General features: G+C 39.4%; 1 protein-coding gene across 8 annotated transcripts in view; it reads left to right on the top strand.

Moving 5' to 3' along the window:
* The window catches only part of FHIT (fragile histidine triad diadenosine triphosphatase), a 1,417,560-nt gene that overhangs the window by 635,895 nt on the left and 756,477 nt on the right, over positions 1-25,188 (top strand). For all 8 annotated transcript variants that reach the window (XM_045496936.1, XM_045496934.1, XM_045496935.1 and 5 more), the window contains one exon: positions 2,074-2,193. In XM_045496936.1, the coding sequence (XP_045352892.1) occupies positions 2,091-2,193 (103 nt within the window). In that variant the 5' untranslated portion in view covers positions 2,074-2,090. The remainder of the gene's footprint in view (positions 1-2,073; positions 2,194-25,188) is intronic.

The following is a 25,188-nucleotide window of genomic DNA, read 5'->3' as shown; positions in this document are numbered from 1 at the left end:
ATATGGGTCTATCTATCTTGGCTCTGCCCACCTCTCTGGATGTCAGGTGGACTCTTTTTAGTGTAACTTTTAGTTGTTTTGGTTCATGTGAGCAGATTGGCAACTCAGCAGAAAGAAAGTTCTTCCCTTTAGCATCAGCAGTAATCTTCTTGTGGATCTCCTTTTTTTTCAGAGGCTCGTGTTTTGTCCTGTGTCTGCTTTTGAACCAGCCATGTGACAGAAGCCTAAGGATGCCTGAATCACTTTCCTGTCCCTAGAGTCAGGCAGTGGGGATAGCCCCACAAACAGAATATGGTGGGGGGGTGGTATTACCCAAAGAAAAATCAGGATGGTATGGACAGAAATACAGAAAGTAGATGCTGGGCAGGAAATCTTCCCCCCACCCCCAGCAAAAACCAAGTAAGGTTAATAATAATCATAAGACACACCAAGAGCTGTTGTGGAATTGAATCAATGCTGTTTGCAGAATGACTGAAATGAAATGCCATGTTTATTTAAAAAATTGTGGGGGAAATGAAAAAAGGTTAACTCTAAATATCTGAAGCACTGCCACTTGCACGATACGTATTTCATCCTCTCCAAGGCATGAATTCATGACAAACAAATAGACTTGGAGGAAGGGCAACTATGTAATGGCTGGAATTGATTGTCTTAGAAGCAATGAATAGTGAACTTCCCATCACTGGGTATATTCATGCATAGTCTAGCCAGTTAGTTGGCCAAGATTCTGTAGGGAAGGACCCAAGGATTGGGAGAATAGTTGGGTTTGATCATGGTTCTCAATCCTTTGGGCAGCTTACTCAAGCATAGATTGCTTGGCCCTTTCTCAGAGTTTCTGCTTTGGTAGGTCCAGAATTTACATTTCTAAGTAGTTCCCAGGCGATGCTGGTGTTACTGGTCCAGGAAACACACCTTAAGAACCACTGGGTACATTGGTTTTCAATATCCTCATTGGCCTGTCATTTTTATTAGCTAGTTGTAAATGTTCTGAAAACCAGTATTGTATCTTTGAGGCAAACCTTCTATTTTATGTCTTAGTCCCTGACATGTGTTAGGTTCTTGCCATGTGGGCACTTCTAGATGATAGTAGATGACATTTGCATGGCCCTCTGTATCTTTTGAGTCTTTGAGAACATGAGGATCATTAAACAGTTGTACATTTGTTGGTATGCTTTGTAAAATAGTCAACCATTTACTGACATTGTCTGTTTTGTAATCTTCTGGTTTCCCATGGATTGATCTATTCTCACATATTTATAGGAGGATAGTTTCTAAATTGGAAAATGAGTGGTTTTCCAAGGAGGGTCTTAGTTACTCAGGAAGTAACGTTACCATGCATAAGCATAGGAATGACGGAAAACCCTTACTTGGTACCCAAATGCTAAGCACCGCATACTGATTCAGTCATATTCCACTCCCATGACTCCCCCCCCAAAAGAGAATATGAAATATTTCACAACCTGCATTAACCAGGAATTGTTCTCCTCTTGAAGTCTGTTATGCTATTTCTGTTTTCTCAAAATTTTTCCCTTCAATTTTGGAATTTTTACTAGAATAGTTCTTTGGAAGTGCTCATGTTTTGGTAGTTATAGGCAAGGTCAAATGGTGTTTGTACCTTTTCTAAATTGCTTTTACATAAATAAAGATGAAACCATTTGAGAAAAGCATTTAAGAATTAAATGGTTTATAGTGCATGCTTAACAATTAAAAATTTCAGCTTAGCAAAAATGATGAAATGAATGGATAAAAATAACCTGACAGGCAGAACCTAGTAACTTTGGGTTAAGGTGACGACTTGAATTACAGAGTTTTAAGAAGACTGTTTTGTTGTCCTTGTGCAAGCTTCTGCTTAAAAACAATCAAGGCAACACTGGGTAAGGAGAGGAGAGTATTTTAGGAGGATGTGCCAAGAATCCATCTTAGTGGACTTAAATGGGGAACAGCTTCAGTCATTTCTACTTTGCAACTAACAATCTGTAGTATTGAAATTTGCTTTTTTTAGAGTTGTATATAATCTGAGTTTCTCATCTGAATTTTACAAATTCTCATTTCCTAAATCCTCTTCTCTTTCAGGTTTCAACCGTGAGGAAATGTCATTCAGATTTGGCCAACACCTCATCAAGCCCTCTGTGGTTTTTCTCAAAACAGAACTGTCCTTTGCTCTTGTGAACAGGAAACCTGTGGTACCAGGACGTATCCTTTTTGTTTTGTTTTGTTTTGTTTTGTTTTAAGAGAGGAAAAATAAAATGCCTCTGAACTTAACAGACCAGAGGATTGCAGCATTGGCTTCCAACGACGGTCTGAAAAAGAAAACAAGGGCTCCGCCTTCCTCCCCCTTTGGAGAAACCAGGTAAGATGTTGCATTTATTCCTAATCCAGTTGGTGGCACCAGTAATATGCTTGATCAATGTTGCAGAACTTTCTGAAAAGAGTTGCTTAGCAACCGTGGCTTTGGAGGTGAATTTTTACTTGACCTTTTCACTATAGTAGCTGTGTAAATAAATAGGTGCTTCTAAAGTGGGCCTAGTGAATATCATGGGTCCTTTGTTTTCAGTTATCAGTAGCAAATCTTAATAGTAAGATAGAGATTGGCTGGCACTTTTGTGATGTGGAAATAAGGTATTACCTAAGGATTTGTGATTGACTCGGTGTCTTTACCTTTTAGGGATCATTCTAGCAAATTCATATACCTCAATATACCTAACAAAATAGTCATTTTCATTTTAGGATCTGAAATAGCATTTTTTTTCTTGGAGAGCATCCCAGCTTCTGGATGGTCATCCAGTATCATTGGTGGTAGAGTTTTATTTCTCTCTGACCATTGACTTGTTGTCTTTCCTGCTGCTGACTTCATTGGAAGCTTTATTCTTTGCAGTGGGAGCAGCAGGAATTGGTGAAATGTTCTGGAGTTATTTTTGTGTTTGCTTCGAGTGTCACTCGTGACTGTGTGCAAATGACTTTTGTTCTGATGCTTTAGAGTTATTTTTTTCTCTTTCCCTCTAATTTAATTTACTATGCAGAGGGCAATAAAGTATAAAATTTCATATTTTAAGATAATAAACATTTTCCACACTAAGACATGATTTTACTTTGAAATAAATGTCTCTGTAATTTTGAATCTATAAGTATCTCAAGATTTTTTTTCCAGAGTAAATTGAAATTGTGTGTGTGTGTGTACATGTATATATATATAATATATAATATATATATATATTTTATATATATATATATTTTTCCCCTATGGGAATTTTCAAAGTGTGTGAGAACTTCAGGAATAATCTCCTTTCTGGGCCATATACCTGATGTAACATTGAAAAAAAACACAAATAAGAAAAAAAGCACCAAAAGAGAATTGTGATTTTATGGTAGACACCCGGATTCTTGAATTTAATTTTGACTAAATAAATTATGTACATTTATAAAACTAATGATAACAGCAATAAACTACTAATACAAATTACTTCTTGATATTTACCTTTAAATTTATAAAAATAGTCTAAATTATAAATGGTAAATATTTAAAAATATTATTTCTTGTCTACTGAAGTAAAAATAAAAGCTGGAATGGTTCAGGAAAGTCCTATAAAAAAAGAAAAATTTTCAAGCTGTATGTCAATTTTATATGGAGTTCTTCTAAGAGACTTTGAAGTTCTTAAAATGACAGAAGCATTTTATTTTTTCGTTTGATTCTGCTGCAAGTTTGTGGTTGTCTTTTTCCTCTGTGGATTTTTTTTTTAACGGTTGAGCATTCTGGTGTCAAAAGAATATGGTTGAAATGCCATATCTCTTTGAGTGCCAGCTTTAATTGACTTTTATCTTCTATCAAAGAGGGGACCTGGGATGAAAATGTGATTTTAGATGAACAAATTTTAATACCTTGCCCTGGAAGGTTGCAGAGTTGTACTGCTTTTTTAATGGTTAATAATAGAATGAATTTAGCTTTGTAATTTTTTTAACTCATATCTTGATAGCAGAAAACTTGATTTTCATGGTCTTTTTAACAAATTTTGTCAGGTGTGATGCAAGATATAGGTCATAGACATGCTTGTACTTCAGTTGAGGTGTCTGCCTCTAGGAAAATGCACAAGCTGAATAGTGAGCCGTTAGCAAATGATGACCAGTCTTTTTCCAGATGGCACTGGAGCTGCTGTTTTGGAAATGGGTCCTGGTCAGTTCTCCTATCTTTGAGTAAATGCCAGGGACACGAGGGACGTCGCATTAAAGTGAGCAAACCTCAGTTTGCTTGGAAGGTAGCAAGAAGGAGCCGACCCTTTCTGAGGATAACAGAACCAGGACATTTTTATAATCTGTATATTGAGTGAGGCATTTCATATCTGCAGGGTTGAAAGGGGTCTCAGGACCAGTAGATAATGTATTCAGACAATCCTTTTTATATGATGATTTTGTGATTTTTTTTTTAATTTTTTTACTTTACCTTTGTAAACTCGGCTAGGTGACAACGGTGAGGAGAATCTTAATACATTACTCATTCGCCTGCAGAAAGCGATATTCTTTTGTCTTGTGATTTGGGAATTGAAGCTGTGGATAGCTCTGCCCACTCACATTTCATAAAATAAATGGTGAGATGTCTGCAGCGGGCTTTAATCTTCCCCCGGGGCTCTGTTCTGTCTGCCCTAGATGAGCCCCTTGGTGTGGGTGTCCTAAGTCGTACAGCATCTTGAACTCTCCCTGCTCCTGGACTTCTCTCCAGCCCACACATCATTCAGACCATGGCTCCCAATCCTATCTTTCTCCTTCCTAGTCCCTTGCAAACTACTAGTGAATATAATGAATTTTTTTTTAAGGAGAAAGTCCAAACTCTTTAGCATAATCTTAAAAGATTTTCACTATTCTTTTTTTTCATTTTTAATGTTTATTTATTTCTGAGAGAGAGAGCATGAGTTGGTCAAGGGGCAGAGAGAAAGAGAGAGAGGGAAACACAGAACCCGAAGCAGGCTCCAGGCTCTGAGCTGTCAGCATGGAACCCGGCACGGGGCTCGAACTCACAAACTGCGAGATCATGACCTGAGCTGAAGTCGGACACTTAACCGACTGAGTCACCCAGGCGCCCCTAAAAGATTTTCACTATCTTGACTCAACCTTCCCCCTTTACAACTATTTCCTAAACAGGTGTTGTATTTCCTTTCACCATGTTCCCCACCCCTGGCCACCTTTACCCTGCCTTTCTCTTCAAGATGAGATCCTACCCATCCTTTTTTGTTTCAACTAAAATGTTTTGATACCTGCCTTGCCCTCTCAGGAAGTAAATGTGTGGTCCTCTCTGTGACCCTTGACTCCTCATTTGCATGTCGATTCATGCAGCAGTTTATTACAGAGCTCCTGCTCTGTTCCAGGCATTGGGCCAAAAACTTACCCAGTCTGCCTCGTGTCAGAACTATGTGCATTCTTGTTTGTCTCTGTGCCGAGTCCTTCGTTCCTGGAAAGGGGTGGGGCAGGAGCTCTTACACATCTTTTTCCTCAGCATCCAAAGTACTATCTTGCCTGAATTTTAAGTGAAGCTGTAATCATCAGGAGCATATGGATCATTTCGATTGATGGAGCGGGACAACAAGGGTCCATGGAAATCCTGCCTTTTCAGTATGCCCAAGCACCAGCCAAATCTTGTTCCCATTTTATTCCAGATCTTTTAGTATCCTGTTAAAGCTATATTTTTTCCAACTTTCCCCTCCTGCTTTGTCAGTTGGAATCTTGTTTACATGTCTTTGTTACAAGGGTACAGTTAAGTCTAAAAGTGGTGAATGAATTGATGGCCGATGGAAAAAGATTTTTTTTTTTTTGCCTGTTTTCAATGGACAAGTCTGTATTTTAAGGGCAGTATATTGGCATCTTTACGTAAATGGGAAATTATTATTTTGTATTTATGATGATTTTCTTTTTAAAGAGTATTCAGGTGGCCTTTGGGGAATGTGCCATTCATGAGACTTGTAAATGTCATCTTTGAACTTGTGTCCTCTCTAACATTTTGTTCCCTCTCCCCAAACCTTTTTTTCTTAGGACTTTGCTCACTGACTTTTTCATACCTTTCAGAGGAGGAAAAGAACTGTTAGATCAGGGGCCAAAGGTAAACTTTTGAAGCAAGACTATTGGCTTCATTCTCAAAAGACCCACTCGAATCCGTCCTTGTCCCCACCGAAAGCAAATACTTCTGCTTGTTGCAAACAGTGTTTAAAGCTGCTTGAACAGGCTTTGGCCTCTGTGGTGCAACACTCTAGAAGGATATGTCAGAATGTCTTTAATCCATTAATTTCTTGTTCCTGGAAAATGCTTTTCAGAGTGTCTTGGTGAGAGAACAGAATCACTTTGGAGATTGCATCTTAAGAATTCTGTAGTGAACATTTTATTCATGGACCTCAGTGCAGTCCGGCTATTGTTCATGGCTTAAGTAAATTTGAGCCAGTATGGTTAATACTTCTCCGTACCCCGTTCCCTTGCATTGTGCTACATCTCCCTCCCATCTTGAGCATGAAAAATGAATTTGAGTATTAGTGGAATCCATTTAGAGACTGGGGCTTTTATGGTAAGTAAAATTATTCATTTGTTATGTCCTGGTGTTTTCAGCAGACTGCGTATTGATCTTTGGATTGCTATTCAGAATGGCAGAAGGGGCCCTAACGTAAGGGAACACGGCAATGTTTGTGAACGGGTTGAATGCAGTGTGTAATGACAGACTTAAACCTGGCTTGCTGGCCATACTCTATTATACAAATCATTTGTCAACAGTTTATTGGATCAGTTTTTAAAAAGAGCAGGTTTTTCCAAACAGGAGCATTGCACACCGAATGTTATCAAGTGCAGACACTGTTTGGATGATGCATTGAGGATAGCCTTATAAAGTGCATTTGTGAAGAATTAGACTATGTCCCTTGAAAGATATTTCTGCTGAATGTTAGAAACAAAAGTTGGGCACAATGGAAATTGTTCTCTAAGGTCCAAGTTTAATAGGTAAAAAAGAAAACTCTGGCAAATGTCTTTTAATATACGATTTTACCTTTCCAAGCGAGCAATGGGAAGTTGTCTGTTTTTAGACTATTGCCGTGTTGAGTTCTCCTGAAGCAAATGAACAAATAACAAAAATAGCTTCATTACTTAACAGTGCTTCTTATGGAATGGATGCTATAGATAAAAGTGCCCTTTTAGTTCTTCCATAAAAATCAGAAATATTTGTCATTTCCTGAGTAGGTTGTAATCTTGTGAATTTCTTTAATTGTTCAGGAAACTGCAGTTATTAGCGATCTGATGATCTTTCATTTCTCAAAAGAGTTTCTTTTTAAACCTTCCTGTGCAAATAAAATGAGCACAGGCACTATTTTAATATCCTTATTACTAAAGATAGTTTTTCTTTCTTAAAATTTCCCTCAGTGTGTCTTTCCCCCCTCCCCCCCCTCCACCCTGTGCATGCCTGTCGTGTATTAGCCAGCTTAAAGTACTCTTGGAGAGACATTCAAGGGCAATCTTGCTGTCCTTTGTCCTGAGCTGCAGTGGGGCAAGTTGATTTTCTTACAGTCATATTTTTCTTTATTTGGCAGGTTATTGTGTTCAAGAATTCTGCATGTGGCAGTGGTTGTTCAGTTAGAAAAATTCTGTTTCTGTGGGAAAGGTTCCCGTAGAAATGTTTACCTACCTTTGGGTTGGTAGCTAGAAAGAGTCTTTGATGGCATCGGTCAGCAGGGACAAAGGAAGCTCTTGGGTGCTTTTATCATTCACTAAGTTGACTAATCTCTTTTTTCAAGCATCTAGAACCCACCACAGATGATCTTGGCAACCCTCATTGCAAGACAAACCTTGTGTGACCCTCATCCATCTTGACTGGTCATCTGAAGAATTACTGCACAAAGAGCAAATGCATTTTATCTCAGATGCCACTTCTTTGGTTGGTAATTAGCTCACAGTGTTAAGGATGATTCTGAGGCTACATGCAGGGTCAGTGGGTAGTAATTGTCTTGGGTACCAGAGGAGAAAGAGGAACGCTCCTTGCCAAGCTCTGCCTCCCCCAGGTTTATTTTTCGTTCCTGGAGCTGAGACTGGTGTCTTTGTTTTTATTGTAGACACAATGATGGATTGTTGGCACCTGATACTGAAGGAATTAATAGATGCTTTGTATGTGTGCAGGGAACGTTTGAAATCGGATGGAAAACAATGTGTGGATTTTATATCCTTTGTCCTGGCCCATTCAAACCAAGGTGACTCACCCATGAGGCGGTGGATGTAAAGCATGTGCAGATTGGTCTCCAGACCTCATCCTGGCCTCTTTCTACTGTCAATGGTCTCTCCCTGGATCCTTGCTGAGTGCTGGCTGATGAGGATATGCATATGGTGGCCTTGTGGTTCACTTGGCTCCTCTTCTGAGTGATTTTCCTTCACCTTGACCTCTTCTTTATAATAGGATTTACCTTCTAGCTTCAGGCCCTGCTGTGAATGGGGTGAAATGGGCAGGTCTGACCATGGTTATGCATTAATGGAGGGAAATGCAACTGGCTTTTTGAGTAGAGCTTTTAGGAGGTTGCTGCATTCTCTCAGAATTGCACAAAGCCTATAGAATCACTTTCACCACCAGAAAAAGATATCTTTACAATCTGCCTGTCGATATAAAATAGAACTCTGTTGGTATGTGAGCACAGGGAGGGGCGGGGGAGGACAGTATGAGGGGTGCTCTGTCTCCAGCTGTAGCAAATGGTAGGATGGTAATTATAGGTATTAAAATAACACTTTGAATATTTGTCATATTAGTTGCAAAAATGAATATCCTGTAACAGGACAAGCCATTTCCCATTTCTATTTGTTTCTATGTGAAACTTTCCCCAGGTAATTTTAAATCATCATGGTTAACAATTACTGAACTCTGTTCATTATATTCCAGGCATGTTTTTGACCTGCTTCCCATGCAAGCCATCAGATTGTGAGGAACAGGAAAAGGCTGGCCACGGTGTTGCCAGCCTCACACTTGTAACAGAACATAATTAGAAGTAATGAATGAAATAATACATCATTATTCATAAGAAATGTCACGTAATTAACTTAAATAATGCAAAATATATTCTAATTTCCATTTGGAATGAAAATAGATTTGTTGGAACATCAGTAGGCAGTTAATGTTTATCCTATATTTTCATACACATATCAAAACTGTTAAAATCTATTGAAGGAATAAACATGGATTTTCCACAACACCATAAGTCAAGATGGCTTTCTTTTGCTAATAGAGTCTTATGTATATTCCTCATTTATTATATATGTAGTTTGTATATATGTTCAATTTTTAGAATTAGCATAATTTATATTTATTGCGAATTAATGATCTAATTTATTTACTTAGCTTCCATTTCTTCTCTCAGACTAATTGACTGAAAAAATAACTATAAATTTGCAAATAGCTCTTGGGCACAAATTCTAAATGGGCCTTATCCTAGGAACTCTCTACAATAGTAGATCTTGGAACTAGTTTTGTGTTCTAAATTATTTCCTGGGATTTCTCCTATAGGCTTTAAATGTGCCTCAGGAGTCTTGGTTTGGCTTAGATGTAGCCACGGTTGGGGCTCAGGATGTGGGTGGATATGTCTTAGGCAGAGGCATTATTTTCATATGCAAACAATTAGTATGACACATGGCACTGACCAATGTCAGGGTAGTTCTTGGAAACTCTCTGCTGTGTCAAACATCAACCTATCAATTTCTGTATTGGGGAGAGGTCTGGGGAGCCCCAGGGGAGGAGGCAAAGAGGAAGGAGCAACATGCAGGGGATAGTACATACAGAAGGGTTTTGAGAGTTTAATAACAGGAATGGACATGCCAGTGGACATGTCTCAGTGACAGCCCTGGTTGTAGACAGATGAAGACTGATAGGAGGAAGCTGCTGTTAGACCCTTTGATTCAAACCTGATATTTGTTCTTCAATACCATTGAGTCCAGCAGAATCACAGGTTTACCAATAAATTAAAAACAACAGAATTCAGGGGCATCTGGGTAGCTCAGTCCATTGAGCATCCAACTCGATTTTGGCTCAGGTTATGATCTCACAGTTTGTGAGGCTGAGCCCCATTGGGCTCTGCATTGACAGAGCCACGCCTGCTTCTGATTCTCTCTTTCCCCCTCTCTCTGCTCCTACCTCATTTGCCTATGTGCTCTCTATCTCTCAAAAATAAATACATAAGGGGGGCCTGGGTGGCTCAGTCAGTTAAGCATCTGACTTGGGCTCATGTCACGATCTGACAAATTGTGAGTTGGAGTCCCATGTCGAGCTCTGTGCTGACAGCTCAGAGCCTGGAGCCTGCTTTGGATTCTGTGTCTCCCACTCTCTCTGCCCCTCCCCTGCTCATGCTCTGTCTCTGTCTCTCTCTCAAAAAAATGAATAAAACATGAAAAATAAGTAGACATTAAAAAAAAACTATTCTAAAAACAAAATGAGAAAACAGATTTATTTCAAATGACCACCTTCCTTACATGACCTGGCAGTTCTCTAAGAACAATTTAGGGTAAAGCTTAACCTATAGCAGGAGGAGACTGAGATAGTGTCCTATTTCTCCTGTGTGCATTTGTAGTAGGGGTGAAAAGCGTATATACACATATACAACTTCATAATATCTTTTGTTAAAAATATTTTGGAAATTAATTAAACTTAAATAATAAATTATGATGAGTAATGCATTTTTGGAGTTGCTACTTTGTTTTGTCCTTGTTGACCAATGAGCAGTTGAAATGGGAAGGTTGAGTCTCAGGCCAATGGTGGTTCTACTAGATGGAAGTGAGGACTTCACCTGGGACTCTTGAGCCTCACTGTTTCCTTCTCTCCACCCCCTCTGGCTGCCATCCCATGAGCAGCAAACCTTTTTGTATCATTGGTTAGGTGCTGTAAGGAGTTATTTTCCCCAGAGTCTAAAACCTTCCCTATTACTCCTCCTTTCTATGGCTATGTTGTTGTAAATGTATTCTCTGCCACTTGTATTTCTCACTGACATTTTGGTGGCTTTGTGGTTTAGGTGTAATCATCATTATCATTTAAGAATAGGACTAACCTTGGTGAATTCTGCAGTGCTGGTGTGGGAGGACAGGTGGTCTAGCTTGTCTAGCTGTATTTTGCTCCTAGGTAAAATGAGTCCAGGAGGAGCAAAACTCATCTGGCTCTCTAATTATTCTGTTTTCTAATAGCTTTTGAAATGGCTGTACTTATCAAGAGATCTTTTCATCTTTAAGATTTATTTCCAGTTCAACAGATTTGTAGGAACTAAGACTTATCTGTTGAGTGCTAATACTTTAACAGTAAACCACGATCCCTTTCCATTCACCAAAGATGATTGCTTTAAAATTTGTTAAATAAGATATGTCAGGATAAAATAAATCAACAGAAATTACATTAAAATCTTTAGAGTGTTTCTCATGCAGACGGGTAGAATACTAGTTAGTATTTTCTATTCTGTTTGGAGACCAAAGGACCCCTAGAATCTTTTTTCTCATGGAGCTGTATCTTCAGTAAAGTCATTGAAATTCAGGAATAGAACAGACATTCACTGAGACTTTTCACATTGTCCTAGAATATGAGCAACTAGAGCCCAAACAGGAAGGCTGACAATCTTCCTGGAGAGCTACTCATATACGAGAGAGAGCCACACTCACTTTACTAAGGGGTAGCAGCAGAACCAGACCTACCGTGTTGAGCCACACTTCCATGCTGCCAGACTATGTAAGAGGAGAATCAGTGAGGGGAAAGATACAGCCAGATGGAATGAAGAATTCCAGAGGACTCTTCTCCCTCTAGATGACTCTTACTGCCCATGAAAGTCACGAGCAGAATGTAGCTCAAAGACCCGAGCTGGATGATTTCAACAAAAGGGTGCTGCCATCTTGTTCCCTGGCTGGATGCTGAGCTATGGAACCTGCAGGCTATAGAGACAACTGCTATGGGATAGGAGTGTGGTACAGGTACAGGATAGGCTCCTTAGGAGACCTTCCCATCTACTCTATAGAGTTTGGGATTACACATGAGCACAGACCAGTGCCTGCCTCTCATTTGCTTCTGAATGGGGCAAGGATGGGAAGAGCCTTTTTGGAATGGCCTATAGTAGAAGGGAAAAAAGGGATTGAGGAGTAATATTCCTGAGAAGAAGATGGAAACAGCTTTTCTACCACTCCCCTGTTGTCTGGAGCCCTTGGAAGAAACATATAAGCAATTCAGCAGGTCCCTTGGTCCTGCACAGAACCATGAATGCCAAAGTAGTGGGCATGTGCCACAAGGATGTTCAGGTAGATATTGGCATAACTGAGGCACTGACCTGTCGAGAAATGTGACTGGGTCATATACCACTGACAGTGTTTTAAAGACATGCTGTCCTTTTTTGAATGGACCCTCAGAAGCAGGTAAAGTGACAGTAGAGCTTGAATACCTTTCCAGAAAAAAAAAAAATCAGCTTTGAACTATGTTGAGACCCATATATTTGCAAAAGCTCCCACCAGATGGAACTGGAGCTAGACTCGGGATACCAGCCTTTTACCTGCTGACAACCAGTTACCTAAGACCATGCTGCCTCTAAAATCAGAGTAGCTCAGCCCCAGAATGGGGAAAAAGTTGGAAGACAGCTCAAAGTAGTCAAGGTTGCCGCTCAAGCCTGTCTTTAATCTGAGACTGGACAGATACTTTTAATTCTGAAAAGTGAGTACAGAGTTACAGATTCTGCCAAAACCTTGCTAAGGGTCTGGGAAGGGATTCTATGTAGCATGATTAGAAGAGCAATAACAAGGAATATGAGCACAACATGTCTTTGCCCACCCCACCCCAACCAGAGTTGAGATTCTTCAGTCACTGTTTACACAAGTAAAGTGGTAACATAAATCTTTAAAAAAGGTGATTTATCAGTTAATACCATGTTAGATAGTAGTATGTGATCTGTTGATGGCCTTACTTCCTAGGAACAGAATCTTGAGTATAGTAGATGGTTAAGAAATATTTATGGGAAAATATTACTTTTGTTTCAAAACAGGTTGATTAGGTAAAAGAGCATTCAATTACTTAACAGGTATGTCTGATGGGATTGGTAGGGGATTTTCAGAGTGTCCTTAATTAGCCAGTGAAGGCTTGCTATATGCCAAGTTTTATTCCTTCTGTTTTTCAATTCTAGTCTTAATATGGTACACTCTTGATTTGAAGTATCAGTCTAAGGGTTGAATGCTACTGGACTGTTCTACATGAAAAAACAGCCGGAATGAGCCTATTAAACATCTTGAATCCATGTCACGTCTCTTCTTATGGCTTCCTGTTTGCTTCCGACTAAAGTCAGTTATACAATGATCTACAAGATTCCTACATAAGTCTTCCATCTGTCCCCCACCACCAACCATTATTCTTTGATTTCATCTACTGTCATCATCCTTTAGTGATTTGAATGGTGACCTCCAAATGGTATGTCTGTCTTAATCTCCTAAACCAGTGAATATTACCTTACTTGGAAAAGGATCTTTGCAGAGGAAATGCAGTTAAGAATTTTGAAATAAGATCATCTTTAGGGTGGCACATGTCCTAAATCCAGTGGCACATGTCCTTAGTGACACAAGGGTGGGGACTGCACAGAGCAGAGGAAGCATTAACGCGACCAGGGAGGCAGAGGGAAGAGTGGTGTGGTAGAAATCAAGGGATGTTGGTGGCCACCGGAAGCTGGGTGAGGCGAAGAACAGGTTTTCCCCCAGAACTGCCAACACCTTGATTTCAGACTTCTGACTTCCAAAATAGCGAGAGAGTCCATTTCTTTTGTTTTCAGCTACCAGTTTGTGGTAATTTGTTACAGCAGCCACAGGAGACTGATCTGCTTTCCACACTCACTCCGCTCCTTCCATACCCACTTCCTTGTTGTTCATTGAATATTCTAAGCACAGTCCTGCCTCACAGCGCTTGAACCAACTGTTCTTGGAATGCTCTTCCCCCTGATGAATGTACGCCATGCTGTTTTATCTCCTTCAGACCTTTATTCAAGTTGTATGCAAACGTCACCTTCTCAGGACTGCCTTCCCTTTGCTGTTATTTAAAATTGCAACACCTCTCTGGCTTTCTTTCTTTTTTTTTTTTTCTGTAGCATTAATATTGTAACTTACTCTATAACTTACTGGTGTCACAGGCTCACTGGAAATGGGACATCCACAAGGGCAGGCAGGCATTGATTGCTGTCTAGTTTGTTCAAAACTGTGTCCTCACAGCCTAGGACTGTCCCTGGGGCATGGCAGGCATTCAGTAAGTCTTTGTTAAATGAGTAACTCTGGTTATTGATTATTTGGAATTTTTAGCTTTAAAGCTAATAAGAAAAAAAAAAAAAAAAAAGAGAGGGGGTGGGAGGGACCAGAGTTCTCATTTAACAAGTGGACCAATTTGATAAATTCTCACACCAGGCAATGCTGTGTAGTGGTTAAGAGAGTGTTGACCTAGATTTTATACTCACCTGCACATGTGTACACACTCACACTTGGATGCATGATTAACATTTATCATTCCAAAGTGGCCGGCTCTGGAAGAGAGAAAAGTAACAGGTGGTTTGAGCGTGAAAAGATACCCCACCCACCTCCCCTGCCCACCCCTGCCCCCAGCACAGTTTTTCTAGATTTCCATGTGGATTCTAGCCAGGCTGATAAAATGTGTTCTTTCTTGGCTGAGCCCTCTGTCTGAAGTGGTATTTTATATCCTCCTAAATGTCAGGAATTAACATAGGATTTGATATCTTATCATCTGGTAAGCTTTGATTTCCAACATTTTGTTACCATGTTGCTTTCTCTGGGTGTAGAGCAGGTCTGTGTGCAATTTCCTGATTCCTTAAGTCAAGTTTTTATGAGCCTGTCTTCTTGGCTTCACACACACACAGGTTCCTTACACATGTACTTATTTATAAGTCTCTGATGAATCCCTCTGAGAAAACCTTTATGTTTTTGATTATTTGTATAGCAACCAACACATTGTCAAGCTATATTGTCTATTTGTTTATTTCTTGGAATGTCTGAAAAATGACTTCAGTTGACTAATCAAGTATAGCAAGATTAAGTGTTTTAAAAATAGGACCAAACCAAAGTCAGGAAGAAAATAAGGAAAGTAAGATGAAGCCAAAAGTGAAATTAGTGGATGAAATGGGTAACAGTTCTCCATATACTTGCTAGAGATGGGTCACAAAGTTGGCCCTGAGGTTTCTGGCACCATCCCAAAGGAAGGAAAGAGCATCTGTCCTTGAGGTAAAAATAGGCTGATTGCTCAGGAAATGCGAAAACATGAGCAACACCAGAGAGGAGAGTCCTGTTTTCTTCAGATCCTTCCACAAGGAGATGATGCTAGAATATGTGATTGACAGTGTTCTCGCAACATCCTTACAGTGCACATGGAGGTTCTCCTTTGGAAATAGGTCCTGAGTCTACCACTCACTATCTCCCCCCTCCCGCCAAATGTTGCCTGGACGGCAATCCTCTCTGGGTACCTTGTTCACAAAGCCTTCCAACCACTCCCTCCCTTACTCTTTAACATCATATAGTGGCAGTCATGGTCTTTTTTTTTTTTTTAATTTTTTTTTCAACGTTTATTTTTATTTTTGGGACAGAGAGAGACAGAGCGTGAACGGGGGAGGGGCAGAGAGAGAGAGGGAGACACAGAATCGGAAACAGGCTCCAGGCTCTGAGCCATCAGCCCAGAGCCTGACGCGGGGCTCGAACTCACGGACCGCCAGATCGTGACCTGGCTGAAGTCGGACGCTTAACCGACTGCGCCACCCAGGCGCCCCTTTAATTTTTTTTTTAACATTTATTTATTTTTGAGACAGAGAGAGACAGAGCATGAACGGGGGAGGGTCAGAGAAAGGGAGACACAGAATCCGAAGCAGGCTCCAGGCCCTGAGCTGTCAGCACAGAGCCTGACACAGGGCTCGAACTCTCGGACCGCGAGATCATGACCTGAGCCGAGGTCAGATGCCCAACCAACTGAGCCACCCAGGCGCCCCAAGGCATGGTCTTCTTAATATAGGCATTAGACCAGGTTCTTCGTTTAAGAACTTTCACTGATTGTTTCATTCAATTAGAACAAAGCCTCCAGGCTTCACCTTGGCCTCCTGGATTTCTGGCCCCTGCCTCATTCAACTTGCTGCTCCTGCTAGGTCTTTGTACCTGCTGTTGTCTCCACCAGGAGTGTACCTCCCTGTGACCTTCATGTGCCTCCTCAGTTCTCTTTTAGGTTCCAGTTCCTGTGTCCTCACCTCCACACAGAGACCTTTCCTGACCTGCCACAGAACTCAAGGTGTGGAAACAGTAACTAGTGATGATTAGGGAGGCTCTTGTCCTGTCTCTGGAGTTGAACATGCAGGGAGAAGGAGTTCTACCGCCTGTGTCTGTTGCTTCCTTTACCCTCTTTGGGTGCAGAGCTGTTTATATTTGTGAAAACTACCAGCCAGCTTTGGATGAGGATTTGGAGAACTGGATTTTAGTTCAATTTGGGGAAACCTAGTCAAGTCATTTCATCTTTTTTTTTTTTTAATTCTTTTTTAACATATATTTATTTTTGAGAGACAGAGACACAGCATAAGCAGGGAGGAACAGAGAGAGAGGGAGACACAGAATCCGAAGCAGGCTCCAGGCTCTAGGCTCTGAGCTCGAACTCAAGAGCTGTGAGATCATGACCGGAACTGAAGTTGGACACTTAACCAACAGCCACCCAGGCACCCCTTGTTTTGTTTCTTCATGTGAAAGTAAAGATGTAACTCTTACCCCCCTCCTGGACTATCTTGAATACTAAATTCAGATGATGTGGAAGACAAGAATGAATGAATGGATTTGGCTTATGGGAGCATGGCATAATAATAATTACAGTTTTTCTACTTTCCATTTTCATGATACTTGAAGGATGGTCCAGGGCTTGGGTTTGGGTAAAGGACATCATTTAATTGTGGCCCTAAATTTGTCAACTGAAGTTTAAACTGAAAGAAACTTTCTGGATTCCTGGGTATAAAAATATCACATAGCAACTGAAATAACCCAGACTAATTTTAAACTACTTAATTAAAAATGGCATTAAAATAGTACCCAGGATTAAAAATAAACCTTTAAATTGATGGGAATTTGATGTTCTGTGAGCCTTTTTACTTTTTTCTGTGTGGTGTGATGAAAAATACATATTATTTTCTACTGTGTTTAATGCCTGGGAAGCTGGGGTTCATTCATGGCTGAGAGTGGCTTTGCCATGGTGGTTTTAAATTAAATTCTCAGGGGGTTTAAATCATTCTAGATGCTCAACCCTCATTAACTGTAACGGGAGTTACTGTACAAGTCTCTTTTCTCCACACATAGCACTGAAAAATGACCCTCTCACACCACCTTTGTGTCTTGATCTTTGAACTAATTTTAATGGATTTTTTTTTTTTTAAGTGTAGCATCTCTGTGCAACCCTCAGGGTAATGAGATTGCTAACAATTTGCTGATAAGCAATAGGCCTTCATTTTGCAGTGCTCGACCTACACATGCTGGAAAGCTTTGGGTCTGGGCTGACTGGCTTTCTGGACCACATGCTTCTCTTTTATTCAATTTCAAGTGAAGCTGTCCCTTTTTCCCCCCTCCTTTCATCATCTCTTTTTCCTCCCACATCTTCATCTCCTGATATAATCAGTACACAGTAGATACTCAGCACTGATGTAGTTCTAGTATTACTGAAATGTTAGAAAGGGGAGGAGTTGCTTATGGTCAAAGAAGCATCTGGTATTCTTAACGTAATCTTTTAGTAACCAGCTAATGAATTGCTTGACTGAAGAAACGTTTTGTCTAAATTATGGCTATGTAAGAGCAATCTAGTTTAGGTCAAGTGTAACAAGTTTTTTATTCTTGCATTTATTTTTTTCTAACTGTAAGAATATTTTCCCATTATATAAAATGTATACCATCTATAATCTCATTAGCTAGACATAATTCCTGCTAAAATTTCAGTTTATTTCTTTTTTTTCTGTTTTTATCCATTTCTCTAGAAAAGAAAAAAACTTTATAACCTGATTTTTTTTTACCTATTGTTGACATTTTCTGATTTTTAAATATATATGTTATCCCAAGAGTTCTAATGATGGAATATTACACTATATGGATCTATTATAATTTAGTATTCACTATTCAAACTGTATCATGAATGTTTTGATAAGGGATCTTTGGTTCCATTCCTGATAAACTTCTTAAACTGGAATCATTTGATAAAATGTTATGCATTGTTTAAATAGACAAATATTTCCAAATGTGCTTTACATCAGCAATACACAAGCAACATACATCTGACTGTATACCCTCATCAACTTTAAGCATTTAAGATTTTTGAATGTGTCCTAACCTTTGCCAAGTTAAAGATTTATCTATGTCATTATTTCCACCTAATCAATAGCAGGGCGAACTTTTAAATGTATCTATGAATTATTTTCATCAGTTAATTATTTGTTAATATCCTTTGCTCCTTTTTCTATTGAAGTTTTAGGTCTTCTAGGAATTAACCCTCTGCCTGTCATATTCATTGCAAATATTATTCTTATTTTGATCTCTTCTTTAGTTTGCTTATGATGTTAGTAACATACATTTTAATCTTTTTTCATAGTTAAGCTTATCAGCTTTATCATTGGTGAGTTTCTCCAGTTCTTTTAGGCTTACAAAGTCTTTCTATCCTGAGATCAGTTAAATATTTTCTTTTCTTTTCTTTTTTTTTTCTTTTTTTTTTTTTTTTTTTTTAAGGTTTTTCTCTTTCTTTGGTCAGCTATCACCAAGCTCATAGCACTTCATAGACAGGCTTTAAAAAATTCACTCTGTGTTCCTGGCATCACTTTGAAGGAGGCAGATGAATGCTTTTCTCGAATTATAAGTGAAGAGACTAGAGGGTGGGTAGCAATGAAGCAGGTGGTTGTTCTGGAAGCAGAGATGTGCTTTCACATTCTTACAATAATAATACGTGTATGTTTCTTTGTTAAACTCTTACATTGGTCTTTCTATTATTAATTGCCACTTTTACGTATTTCCTGGCTGAAGGTATTATCAAAAAGGTAGATCTTGGGGAATGTGGTACTTTTGTCACGTGTCTCCTGAGTCACCAGAGATCTTACATTCAATATATTACAGTGTTGTTTTGTGTTCTAGATTATGCTTAATGTAACTATATGGAATGCATTCTACAATACTGTAATTCCTTGAAAATAATTAAAGCCTACATGGCAATTCCTAATTAGCCAGATTATTTCATTAAGCTGAAGATCATCCTTTGACTATTGATGAACAACAACAAGAAAAACTGTAGCCATACAAGTAGGTCATTGGCCTGTGGCCCTAGTGAGGTAAATGTAGAGAAGCAGGGGAAATAACCCATTTTCTAGGATTCTGATAGTCTTCGGAAAAAAACAAAAAAACGAAAACTGAGGATATTGAATGAAGTGGAGGGCAAGATCTAAGAAGATGTGGGAGGTTTGATGGAATTGAATGGAAGATTTATACATTTAATCAAAATTACACCGTGTAGAGAAGTGATACAAGTAGGAAAAGGTACCCATAATAAATTCTTCATTCTGTTTTCAGTTCTTAGACCATCCTGAATGACCTTTATCAGTTTTTAGGAATAAAATTAATAGAAATTTGTCCATATAGAAATATATTTAACCTAAACTGGACATATAATTATTGGCCTTTAAATTGAAATATAATTGACATATAACATTGTATTAGTTTTAGGTATAGAACGTAATGATTTGATATAGGGATATATTACAAAATGATTACCATGTAAGTTTAGTGATCATTCTCACCACACATACTTTTTTTTCTGTGATGAGAAATTTTAAGATCTCTCTGTAATATTAACTTTTTTTTTTTTTTTTAAATTTTTTTTTTTCAACGTTTATTTATTTTTGTGACAGAGAGAGACAGAGCATGAACGGGGGAGGGGCAGAGAGAGAGGGAGACACAGAATCGGAAACAGGCTCCAGGCTCTGAGCCATCAGCCCAGAGCCTGACGCGGGGCTCGAACTCACGGACCGCGAGATCGTGACCTGGCTGAAGTCGGACGCTTAACCGACTGCGCCACCCAGGCGCCCCTCTGTAATATTAACTCTTGATTGTTCTTAACCATTTACCACTTTTTGGTCATTAAAACCTGTCTGAATGGGTCTGCTTAATGACTTCCTGGCATGTTTTTTAATTTTTTAATGTTTATTTATTTTTGAGAGAGAGAGAGAGAGAGAGCGAGCGCACAAGTTGGGGAGGGGCAGAGAGAGAGGGAGACAGAGGATCTGAAGCAGTCTCTGCACTGACAGGCTGAGAGCAGCGATCCTATGTAGGGCTCCCGCTCAAGAATTGTGAGATCATGACCTGAGCCGAAGTCGACCTCAGTTGACTGAGCCACCCAGGTGCTCCCCTGACATGTTTTTACAGACAAAACTGAACACACATTACCTGAAAGGATTACCACTGTCTGGTGTGACTTTGAACATGGAAGGGTTTTGAAGGTAGGACGCTGTCATCCTCTGAAAGTAGAGATTCCAATGATTTTTTTTTTCTTCTCTTAGGCTGTCAAAGTATGTATCTGAACTCCATTCTCAGTTTACTGGGATTCCTATTATAACATGGATATGATTCCATGAATGTTCACTCTTGCTAAAGAAATCCTTGTTGTTGTCCCAGCTGTGGGAATATAAAATTCAGTATGAAGATGCCAACCCATGACAGAGATTCTGCTTGTAAAACCAAGTGCTTATTTTAGTACTTATTTAACATTACTCATATAACATTGATATATGCCTTGAAAATTTGTCTAAGTATTTGAAAAATGTTAATACTCATAAGCAATTCTATGAGGCAGGTACTGAGTACCTCTGTTTTATAGATAAAGGAATAAGATATTCAAAGCTTAATTAATTCAGATCAAGCATGTATTAAGTGGCAAAGTCAGGTTTCAAACCCAAATGTTCTAACTGCAGTGTCCATGCTCTAAACCAGTGGTCTTGGGATCACCAGTGTCCCTGAGGCCTTTCAGGGAACCTGTGAGGTCTTTCCTTCTTCAACTACATTATCTGTATGAGACCAACTTTTCTTCCTACACTTAGACCAGAAGACCTATCATGGCAGATAGAAAGCAGAACTACAAATGAGAATGTGTTTGTCTTTTATCAAGCCATTCATGAGAGCTTTGCAAAACTGTAAAACACTGCCACTCTTTACGCTAGTATTTTTTTGTTTCAAAAAATATGATTATCATAAAATATTGATTTATGTTAACATGTTGTAAGTTCGTTATTTTAAGTAAACCATTAAATATTTTAAATTTTCTCAGTTCTAATTCCTAACAAGGTATCAGGAGATATAATCATCATAAGCATGAAATACTTGGTATCATCAATACTTTTTTGGTACATGAAAGTATGGTTGACAAGTAATACAATGTTGTGTTAGTTTCAGGTGTACAATATAGGGAACTGAAAATTCTCTACATTATGCTCACCACAATAAGTGGTTACCATCTGTCACCATGCAGGGTTATTACTGACTATATTGCCTATGCTATACTTTTCATCTCCACAACCTAATTATTTTATAACATCAAAACTTTTCAACAGTTAAAGGGGTATGGAGACCACACATTTTGTGAACTGCTCCTCTGAACCCTCTAATTGTGCTTCCCCACTCCGGTGTCTCAGCTATAGCTTCTCCCTTCTTCTCAGCTATTTATGCTTTAATCATCACTCAAAAAGAGACCAAAAATGTGGGCTTTATTTCTTAAAGGTGAGGGTGATTTGGAACCCTGGGAAGCAGTAGCCGCCCATGCCTAGGTGTGAATCCTAGCTCCCTCCTTACTAGGAGCAGACCCTAGGATTTATTTAATCTGTCTTTCCCTTAGTTGCCTCATGCTTAAAATGGGGTAATAGTATCTACATCATGGGATCGTTATGTGCATCATGGGAGTTAATGGATGTAAAATGCATAGGCTGTCCCTGGCCCAGATGAAGGGGTCGAATATTAGCTATATTGTTAAGTTTCTGTGCAGTTACGAGAGTCTAGAGGAGTCAAATGTGATTCTGTGTTCCACAAGGTTTATTGAATTTTCTCTCCTGCTCTTTGTGAATATTTGTATTATTAAAGCCCAAATTTCCTTTTTTAGCTTGTTTTCCTTTGCAGGGCCAGGTCCTTGAATGTGAACTTTTTTTTTTTTTTTAATTGTGTGGTTAGTTCCCTTTGGGCTAGGGTTGCTAGCTATCATAATGCATTTCTCTTCCTGTAAATCCATAAATACTAAAGCTATCCTCCCTCCTCCCTCATTGAATTCCCTCAATTGCTTGCAGTTCATGTCCCGTAAACGTATAGATTTTCCTTCTTGCCCTCCCCACCGTATCAAGGGTCGCTGTTTGTATTCTGTTCTCGAGACCAGATGGGGCCTCCTGTACGTGCCGGAGGCTCTGCAGCCTTACTGCCAGCCACAGTCAACGTGTCTCCTGCTCCAGGGACCATGTTGGTTCCCTTCACTGTTTGAGCTGTGTACACTAGGATTGTATTGCCTTGCCTAATGGTGTTTTTCAAGCTGCAATCCTATGCTCTAGGTCAGAGTTTTTTCTGCAGGCTCCACTGGTCGGCCTGTTCATCTCTAGCCCACGCTCTTGTCTGCCTTGTGTCACCTTGTCTGTGGCAATGCGCTGTCCCCCTAGGGACATGGTAACCAGCTGCATTTTATCCAGCCGGGTGGCCTCTGTTCACATGCTCTTCTGTCAGATTAAGGCCTGTCTTCCCACGAGAGACTCCTCAGATGACATACCAAAGACTAGTGTCAGTGTGGGAGACAGGGAGAATGCTCAGAGTCCATGATGCCCTTGGCGCAGTGGTGTGTCTTTATGAATGCATTGACACAGCCGCCATTTCTCCTGATGGGTCCGGGAACATTCTTCTCCTCTTACAGACTTCTGGGTGTCTTATTGACAATAGAGATAAAATGCATTGCGATAAAGACTGGAGGATTTTTAAACTCCAAAGGGAATCTTATCTTGGCTATTCTTCACTGAAAAACATTTATCTTTTTTTCTTACGTGGGAGGAAAATCATTTTGCAAATTAAATATTTTGTACTTCATCCACTTATTTGGGCCATTCTTTTTGCCAAAAAGATAGGAGCTGACTTACAAAAATACTTACAGGGCAACAGATTTATTTTGATTGTAACTGAGAAACTGGAGCAGAGAGAAAATATCTGGGATATTCCAAATGTACTATATTAATGTGGTTTTCAAAATGAAAATAAAATCATTTCAAACTCACAGAAAAGTTGAAAAGTTCAGCAATCACCTGTTTTTCCCTCACCGAGATTCATCAGCTTTAACTTCTTGATCTACCCCCGCCATGTTTCTCCATAGACATTTATCTTTTGCCAAACTATCCAACGGTGTGCTATTGTAGACATCAAGACATTCCTTTACTAAATAATTCATGCATCTCCCAAGAATAAGGGCATTCTCCTACACAATGGCGCCACTGTTGGTGCCCCCAAGAAAATCCATATCAGTTTAGTGATCTGTTTGTACTTTCCATGCTTAGATTTTCTCACGTGGCTTCTTTTCTCCATGATACAAAGCTCACAGTTTCCTCCTGTCACAGCCCATACATTTTAATTGGTTATTAAATTCCCTTGCTGTCTCTAATCTGTTACACTTTCCCACCTCCCTTAGTTCTTCATGGCAGTAAGTCATCTGAAGATTCCAGGTCAGTTGTCCCAGGTAACATTGCATTTCCTTGATCCATCCGGCTGTTTTCTCATGGTTCAGATGAGGTCAGGCATTTTTGGCCTGGACACCAAATAGATGATGCTGTCCACTTCTCACCACCTCATGCCAGGGCACATCATGTCTGGCCATGTCTGATGTGCTATTGGCATTGCCAGTCTTGACCACTTGGTTAGACGGTGACTGTCAGATGGTCTTGTAATTTTTTTTCTTCTTAATTAGTATGTAGTGGGGTAATACTGCAGACCATCACTCATTATCTGGAAATAAAAAGACAAAGATAAATTTATTTAAGGGAGAATTGTACTGGTCAGTTTGATTCATTGGTACTTGGAGATGTGTTGAGTTTGTTACTAACTGGCTGACATTAAGCAACAATGGGCTGTCACCAGTTGACTAGCAAAAGATTGTTGATTGAATAGGCTTCCGTCTGTTTCTGGAGGCCACTTGTCATCATGGCTATAGAACAATCTTTCTTAGGCTTATGGCAACTTTAATTCTCATCTGAATATCTTATTCCCCAATAAAATGTCTCCCAGTCTACTGGTTCAGTTTTAGCATCTATTTCTGGCTTTTGCCTGAGTCACTTACAACATGGGACTTACAAAATGTTGGCTATCTAATTCTGTCAGTTTTTTTCTACCTTTCCTAATGGGCATTCTTCTATAGAGAAGCCCTTGACTTTTTTGTTCACTCCTTTTGTCTGTCTTGGTCTCACATCTAGTTGCCTCATAGGTTATTTTTATTTCAGGGTATTATAATCTGTACTATTATAGAATTGTGCACAAGGGTGCAAAGTTGGGCAGCAAATACCCCACAGTTTCCCATGTCCTTTCTTCATGACTCTATTGGTCTTTAAGCCCTTCCTTATTTTCTGCCACCAGGTGTTCCAAGTTCATTTTGTTTTCCTTCCTTCAGTCCTAGAATTAGCTATTTCCAAAGAGCCCTGGCTTATTTTAGGAGAGAATATAAGGTCTAGGTATTAGGTGTGTTCATCGCTGCTGGGATAACATTGTTATTAGACCCTTTTGTGGAAAGGACTAGAAAATGTCTATGTATGTATGCATATAGTTTAAATCCTGTGTTCATACTATACCTCCGTGGAAATCCAGCAGTATGGGGGTTCTTCTTCACATTCCTTCATTTCATATTTGTGTTTCCATTCTCTCTCATTTACTCTGCAATCCTATAATACACTCAAAATAACTTCAGAATTGCAATACCAATATTTATATATTTCTGATCCAAAGTTGAGTGGTATGAGCTGAAAGCATTTTTAGAGATATCTTAGGTTTTGTTTTAGTTACAGCATGATTGGCTCAAAACACACAAAACAATGTTTGTATGTGCATAAGAAGACATTCTGAAGGGTCATAACCATTTCTATAAAGCTCAGCACTGCTGGAATTGTGGTAGTGCTAGTAATTAGAGCTAACATTTATTGAAGAATTACTATGTGT

Source organism: Leopardus geoffroyi, chromosome A2, assembly GCF_018350155.1.
Source record: "Leopardus geoffroyi isolate Oge1 chromosome A2, O.geoffroyi_Oge1_pat1.0, whole genome shotgun sequence".
In the NCBI taxonomy this organism is placed as follows: domain Eukaryota; kingdom Metazoa; phylum Chordata; class Mammalia; order Carnivora; family Felidae; genus Leopardus; species Leopardus geoffroyi.
Note: the sequence above shows the minus strand (reverse complement) of the source record. Positions and strands in the feature narration are given on the sequence as shown.